The sequence below is a fragment of the Entelurus aequoreus genome, linkage group LG15 (assembly GCF_033978785.1).
Source record: "Entelurus aequoreus isolate RoL-2023_Sb linkage group LG15, RoL_Eaeq_v1.1, whole genome shotgun sequence".
NCBI lineage: Eukaryota > Metazoa > Chordata > Actinopteri > Syngnathiformes > Syngnathidae > Entelurus > Entelurus aequoreus.
Window position 1 is genome coordinate 36,152,627 of NC_084745.1, and position 8,450 is coordinate 36,161,076.

The 8,450-nt window shown below is 40.7% G+C and overlaps 1 protein-coding gene across 1 annotated transcript; it reads left to right on the forward strand.

Moving 5' to 3' along the window:
- Nucleotides 1–806: 806 nt before the first annotated feature.
- otulina (OTU deubiquitinase with linear linkage specificity a) lies at nt 807–6,285 on the forward strand. The gene is made up of 3 exons (XM_062021362.1): nt 807–988; nt 5,366–5,487; nt 5,591–6,285. Exons 1-3 carry the CDS (start codon nt 875–877, stop codon nt 6,021–6,023), a joined length of 669 nt encoding a protein of 222 aa, XP_061877346.1. The 5' UTR covers nt 807–874; the 3' UTR covers nt 6,024–6,285.
- Nucleotides 6,286–8,450: the final 2,165 nt, after the last annotated feature.

Below are 8,450 nucleotides of genomic sequence, written 5' to 3' on the forward strand. Positions count from 1 at the left end.
GTGAACAGTTGCACGTGCACATCTATGTCAGCGGAATGCTCCAACATCAAAGCAGCTTCAGTGCACACACACACACACACACACACACACACACACACACACACTCTCTCTCTCTCTCTCTCTCTCTCTCTCTCTCTCTCTCTCTCTCTCTCTCTCTCTCTCTCTCTCTCTCTCTCTCTCTCTCTCTCTCGCTCTCTCTCTCTCTCTCTCTCTCTCTCTCTCTCTCTCTCTCTCTCACACACACACACGCACACACAAGCACGTACACGCACACACACACGCACACGCAGAGTGTCACCCAGGGACAATGGCAGCCCCTCCCGCCTGTGTTCATGCTATACATCACACATGTGGATTAGTCTCTGCAGTGCACGTCTCCTCATGTGAACCCTCTTCATTCTGCCGCATTACACGCACGCACGCACACACACAAACACACACACACACACACACACACAGTGCAGCTATTGGTGAGACGTAAATGACTGCATATGGAAGTAATCCTTGGCACATGTACGCGCATGAAAAGGGAGGAGGCCTGAAGTGCTAGATTGCTTTCCAGTTAGAAAGTGAATTGCACCCGGAGGGATACAAATCTGCTATTAAAAGATGTATTTTGCTTTGATATGAGTATTAGTCACCTAAAACACTCCGTTAAGCTGTGATTTGGTTGTTACCGTTATTTGCGATGACATTTAAAACGTTTGCTGTAGCGCCTCCCGCAGGATTTTCCATGTTAAAACAGGTCGCAATGGAGTGGCCGCTCCAGCAGGTGGCGCTGTGGCGCACAAGCTCGAATAAAGGAGAAGAAGAAGAAGAAGAAAAAGCCTATCTCCAACAACAACAACACGTTTCCTATGCGGAACGCGCAGTTATGTCCTGGGTTAAAGCCGCGTCTAAAAGTGAGGACGACATATTTGAGGAGAACGCGGACGAACTTCGACTTTTAGGGAAAGAATGGGAAGCCAATATGAAGAGAAGAATCAGGGTAAGAAGAGGAACTTCCGCCCACTTTGCGAGCTGCTTGTGCTAATATTGCTAACGTAGCATCAGCAGTTGGAAACAGTAGCTGGGAGTGCTTTGTAGGTATGTGTGTAAAATGTTAATTGGTTAATTAGGAAGGTCTCGTAAATACCTTTCCAGTGATGTAAGTGTACGTTCACTGTGATAAATATTAGGAAAGTTACGAATTTTAAACCCTGTGAAAATGCACCAATTTATGGTCAACCTCTTCGATACAAAATAAGTGGGGCTCAAGATTTTAGGTGTGACCGTTTTTGTTAAACCAGACTTTCCAAACGTTATCACTTTATTATTTAGTAGGGCTGTGAATCTTTGGGTGTCCCACGATTTAATTCAATATCGATTCTTGGGGGTCACGATTCGATTCAAAATCGATTCTTTTTTCAATTCAACACTATTCTCAATTCAAAAACGATTTTTTTCCCGATTCAAAAGGATTCTCTATTCATTCAATACATAAGATTTCAGCAGGATCTACCCCAGTCTGCTGACATGCAAGCAGAGTAGTAGATTTTTGTAAAAAGCTTTTATAATTGTAAAGGACAATGTTTTATCAACTGATTGCAATAATGTAAATTTGTTTTAACTATTAAATGAACCAAAATTATGACTTATTTTATCTTTGTGAGAATATTGGACACAGTGTGTTGTCAAGCTTATGAGATGCGATGCAAGTGTAAGCCACTGTGACACTATTGTTCTTTTTTTTTGTTTTGTTTTTAAATGTCTAATTATAATGTCAATGAGGGATTTTTAATCACTGCTATTTTGAAATTGTAACTAATATTGATACTGTTGTTGATAATATTCATTTTTGTTTCACTACTTTTGGTTTGTTCCGTGTCGTGTTTGTGTCTCCTCTCAATTGCTCTGTTTATTGCAGTTCTGAATGTTGCTGAGTCGGGTTTGGTTTTGGAATTGGATTGCATTGTTATGGTATTGCTGTGTAGTATTTTGTTGGATTGATTAATTTAAAAAAAAATAAACCCTTTTTTTTTTTTAAATAAATAAAATAAAAATACATTTTTTAAAAATGAGAATCGATTCTGAATCGCACAACGTGAGAATCGCGATTCGAATTCAAATCGATTTTTTCCCACACCCCTCTTATTTACCCAACTTTTAAAAGGTTGGTATCATTGGAAGGCTTGATAAAAGAAACCTTAAAAAGGTTGTTTCATCCTGTTATAATAAATATTTCTCATAAATCGATTCCATATACTACAACAGTCGAACATGCAACTGTCTGTCAATACTGAAAAATATAAAAGTTAGAATCTGTCGTTAGTATATCTACTAATATTGTATTGATTTATGAACATCAATAAAGTAAGTGTTTTTGCTTTTTATTAAATTTATCAAATAGAATAAAATCTATGGTTACAAATTAACACACACCAGATTTTAGGAAGGCAAGATTGTTTTATAAATATCTTTGCAATGCCTCCACGCTTTGATTTCAAATTTTGGGGACAAATCCCGAATGCTCAACAGCAGGTACCAACAATTAAGAAAAGTTGGTTTTGCATAATAGGGCCCCTTCCAATTAAGTTTTTACTCACCATAGATTTTTTGCAGGGGAAATTTGCCGAGTATAAACTTGCCAAATTTTGTTCAGAGCCTTGTCGCGGATACTTATTCTGGATAATATGCTATGTATTCTATGTCATGAGTATTGATGTATAGTGGTGATGAAAACAAGGCGAATGCATTTGAACTCTGAAAACTATGAGTTACCACTGTGGGGAGCCAGCCAGCGGCGAATACACACATACCTATAATTTGGCTATTTATACACACTCACTCCTAAAAGGGTCATATTATGATTTTTTTCCTATTTGTAAAAACACGTAATTTTGGTCGACATAACATATAATGGTGGTTCTTAGAAAACTTTGCATAGATTTAGTTTTACAGACCTAAGCCGTATTCGCATATAGTAGTTCTCGGGACGCAGTTCTAAGAACTACCACATTCGAGTTTAGTTATAGGAACTACCCTTCCCCATAGGGACTTTTCCTTTTCACGTTCACACATGGCTAGTGATGCTGGGGACTTTGGTAAGAAACATGTGTGACGCACACCCGCCTGCGACCCGTGACGTATTACATTAGATCTATACCCAGGCTAAGACTTTTGTACTGTTTACTAAAGTTCAAGCTCCTGTAATGGTGGAACATTCTCATCGTTCATCACTCTCAGAAGCCCCGCGCCGGTGTCCTTTGTTGCGGAGTTGCCCGAGTATATGAGGTCCAAAGTGTCGAACCATTTGCTTGTTTTTCTGTTCGACCCACTTTGATTGTTATGGTTCTTGATTTTTTTGTAATCTTGTTTGAGTTTCTTAATCTTCTCCCTGCACTGCTTCGCGGTGTGGGAAATCCCTGACATTTCTAACTGAGCGCTTACTGTACCGAATATTTTAATGTTCCGCTGCGAGCCTTCAAAACCCGCTGAATCTCCTCTGTGGAATAGGTGGCAAGGAGAGCTTTGACCTCCCCGTCGGTCTATTTATCGCTGGCTGTGGCCATTTTTCTTGTTGCTGTTGCGATCTCGTAAACAACTCTGTGGGACTTTTTAAAAATGTCGGGTCTGTGTTGTGTCTAGGAGAAGCGCATATCCGGCAAGGAACGTAGCTCGTCAGTTCAGCCAATCACCAAACACCTATGTATTTTTATGTTCCTATGGGACTCAGTTTAGATCTAGCCTCAAAGTAGGAGCTAGAATGGTTCTAGGATCTGAGCGCCGTAGTCCATATTTCCCGTATGTTGGAACACGACGAAAAACGGCCCGGGGACTTGTAAGCCATATTTTAGTTCCCTTTTAAAACAGTTTGTTTTGAGAGGCGGAGTTGTTTGATGCAATTGAACCTCTATTTGCCCGGTAGAAATGTTTTTGTACTCTTTTAGCTTTCATGCTTTTATTGTGCACTTTGGATACCGATGTCCAGCACAAGCTGTCTGTTTTGAGGGACTTTCACCTCAACACAATATCCCCAGATTTTCACCTCAACACAATATCCCAGATGATATAGCGAGATCAGCGGCTCACCGTGTTTTGTCGCCGCCTCGATAAGGAGACTATATACGGGCAGACAAGAGAAAGAAAGCAGACGCCACGAAACAGGTCTGTAACTGTATACCAAGGTTAAAGTTCTACAGAATCTGTATCTCTCAAATGCTAAATCCTGGACATAGCCATGTGTACATTGACAGTAAAATTATTATCTATTCTCTATCTCATTAATACTTTCACTGCTGCTGCGCTGAACCCTTGTAAACAATGGCGGCTCAAGGCGGCTGCAGTAAAGTAAGCCACACTACGAGCGACATTGCGAATGTCCATCCATCCATTTTCTACCGCTTGCCCCTCTCGGGGTCGCGGGGGGAGCTGGAGCCTATCCCAGCTGCATTCCGGCAGAAGGCGGGGTACACCCTGGACAAGTCGCCACCTCATCGCAGGGCCAACACAGATTGACAACATTCACACACTAGGGCCAATTTAGTGTTATCAACATAATAACAAATTATATTACTAACTGGTCCATTGCCAAACACAGTAGGCACTGATCCAATTAAAAGTAGTAGAACCACAGGCCGGTGACACTATTGCCTTACATTAGCTACACAACAAATCGAGCTAGCAATGCTAACCTATCACTCACACATTTCTAACCTACTGTTATTACTTACCGTTTCATTGTCTCCTCCAATGCCATAAATAGTAATTAAACATAGTTTTTCGTAAAATCCATCCTTTTGTGAAGGTCTGTGGTTGAAGTAGGGCTAATCTTTGCACACACTCTAAGAGACTTCCTCACATATGAAAGCACATTGCCACGAATCATAAAAGTTAAAAATAAGGCAGTTCTTACTTCAGATGAGGCTGAAAGTTAACGTAGTGACTTGCACTGGATAAAGAAAACAAAGCATTTTCCTTCATTGGGTTACATCACCGACATGATGTTGTAGCACAGCGGGATTTAAACATAGATTTAAATTGGTTGACTCACGGAAAGATGTCTGGGTAAATGTCTACCATATATGGATAATCCGCTGACGTCACACTTGAACAAAACGTCACACTTGAACAAAACGTCACAATTGAACACAATTCCAAAAGGACCGTTTGGAGGACGTATGAAGGAAGGCAAGATTGTTTTATAACTTTCTCAGCAATTCCTCCAAGGTTTGAGTTCAAATTTTCGGGACTTAATGCAGATCCCAAATACACATAAGTAGGTACCATCAGGTAACAAAAGTTGGTTTTGCATAATAGGACCCATTTAATACTTAGTATTAAATTAAATGAGTATACTTGTTTTTGTGGTTGTGCTGCTGGTTAGGATGGGTATGTGGATGGTGCTGATGCTGGGGAAGAGGCTGCACTGGCAGAGGGCTTCAGTGAAGGCTTCAGGGAAGGAGCAGCTAGGACTGTAGCTGTTGGTCGACTTCGAGGGATTGTAAGGTACATTAGCATCGTGTTGGCTTATTCACCTCTCTATAACTTGTCACGATGTTTCAAGTTTTCTACACATCACATCCCTTTTATGACTTGTCTTGCATCACAGTGCTATAGGTAGCTGGCACCAAATCCAGCACCCAGACCATCCCATCCCCACCTCTGTCAAAGAGCTCCTGCAGCGTGTGTCACAGCATGAACAAGCCATCATAGACCACATCAGTAAAACGATGGAGAACCCCCCTCCGAGTGTGGAAGATGTGTCGCAGAGCATGGAGCACCTGGAGGTGGCACTGCAGGCAGGCCCAGCAGGGGGTTGCCAAAACAGCGATTGCTGCAAGAAAGTAAAACTAATGGACACTGAGTCTCCTTTCAAGTCGGATTCATTTCATTCCGCATGTAGCGCAAGCTCGTCCGCCTGTGAAGACGAATTCGGTCAGCTGCTGCAGCGATGTGGGGATCTCGTGTCAGAGATGGAATTGCCTCTGGAGCTGCTGGAGCACATAGAAGAACTGAAGAACCTTGCTATGTACGGTGAATAATGGGTGACCACTCCTTATGCATCAGTCGATGACGTCTCTGCATGCAAGAGGTACTGCTAGCTATGGACTGGACTCTCACATTATTAAATGTATCCACTCTGCATCACATCTGCGGTCCCTTCCAAGGTTTCTTTTTCTTCCCATTGGGTTGAGCTGTTTCTTGCCCTGATGTGGGATCTTTGCCGATGATGTCGCTGTGGCTTGTGCAGCCATTTGAGACACTTGTGATTAAGGGCTATATAAATAAACTTTGATTGATTGATTGATTGATTGAATAATAGGGGTGTGACGAGATCCCAGGTGATTAAAACGTGACGATATTTCTCGTTTAGAGAAAGGCTGTCCCACAGAGACGCGAGACCTTCATTTGAATTCCTTGGCCAATGCACCAGGTCTATGTCCAAGCAGGCTGAACTGTCAATCATGGAGGCCAAAAGGTGACAGAAAAGAACTCAGAACACTGGATTGCTTCTCCTAGCGGCAGGACGCCACTGCGAGCGGCCCAGAGATAAAACTATACAGCTAAATCCTTGATACACCTGACAGCTGCAATATCACAGATGTAGAAGACCGCACAAATCTCCCCCCAAAATGGCTTATTTAATTGTATTTTATTTTTTCATTGTCTTTAATTTGTAAAAACAAGGTCAACACTTAAAATTGTAGGTCAGATGTGTGTAAAGTTATAAAAGACTTCAAAGTGCACCTGCATCGTTTTATGACCCAGCCAATTGAATAAAAATGCTTCCTTGTCCAGTCATATACCTTGGCTTAGTCAAAAAAATGATGGGCTCTGTCAGGAGTTTGTTTGACAATATTGACATATACATTGATTTGTAAATATATTTTAAAGAAGAAGAGCCTTATGTTGAGACATGAAACTACTCGATCTAACTGCGGATCCTGTTTGCTAAAAAACAGCATATACAATTACAGTACAACGCCTGAGCGCGAAACAGTAGTCAAAGATCCTCTATATTACAGGAGCACTGCTGTTTGTTGCTGTTTGTTTCATTAAGCCTTGAAGCACTTCAATAACAACAGGTGAACATTTAAACCTCTTGGGGACCCAAAACAGTCCTGCTCATAAAAATATCAAAAATAAGGTATTTGTAAAAAAAAAAATACTTCACTAGTTCGGATCTAACCATATATAAAATACTTCACTAGTTCGGATCTACACTTATATATAAAGTTTGTATTATTTCAATATATTTTTTCATGTTTTAATGCCATTTTTGTTATTGAAACCCCTTCACTGAGTCCTCTTTATGTCATCATAAAGAAGACCCTCTGGGTGACTGGACATTCAGGATTTCTTTTGATGATTTTGAGCACACAAGCATACACACAACATATAACCACATTCTCACAACCCTTCTTTATCAGTCTTAACTCATCAAGATCATTTCCATTGCATTGAATGGCCTTTCGCCCGATGCAGCTGAGATAGGCTCCAGCAACCCCAAAAAGGGACAAGCGGTAGAAAATGGATGGATGGATGGATGGATGGATGAATGTGTTTATTGCCAGGAGTTTTCCAGAGTAAAAGCAGCAACTACTGTTTTGAAATGAATTGTGGTAAAGCATCAGTGATTCTCCAACTGTGGTACGTGGGCTCCATCTAGTTGTACGCCAAATAATCAACTTATAAAACCTCTGCCTTGTTTTAATGAATATTAAGGCCTACTACACTATCGTATTTTAATGTTTGTCATTGTTGTGGTACTTGGAGAGCCAAGTGTTTTCTGAGGTGTTACTTTGTGAAAAAGGTTTGAGAACCACTGACCTAGTGGATTAGGGTAGTCATTACACTTAAAAAAAAACCATTGTACATTATTTCAGATTTACATGCATAGATTAATTTGGTATTTATGGCATAACATCAGGATTAAAGTGCAGTATATTGAAAATATGTGTTGTTGGGGGTGGTGTGTGTATACCAAAGTTTGTCTCACATTTTCTCCCAATTTAAAAGTAACGTTATATGTCACAATTACAGCTCATTAACCTTAAAACTGAACAATTTGTTGAATGTTGAGAAAAATAAAATGCTTGAAAGGACCATTTTGTGTACCAAGATGCCTTGCAGGGAAACCCCCAGTCAAAGAGAGTAACACCCTGTTGGTCAAAGACCCTCATAAAGACTGTTGCACAGTGGTGCTTTTAAGCACCTACCATAAAAAACGCTTGTCAAAGATCCTCTGTATACAGAAACTCCCTGCTGTTCCTAGGAATTTGCCACAAAAATGTTAGTCGCTAACTCGCTCCCAACTTTTAAGCACATTTCTTACATGTTATTGTTAATTAATACTGTACAAATGTTGCAAAAACATTACTCTCCCCGGACCCCAGGAGGAGCGATTACGTCTCATCGTTGGATTTTAGCAGATCGATATCGACAAGCGGGTGAGTACTTTTATTTCC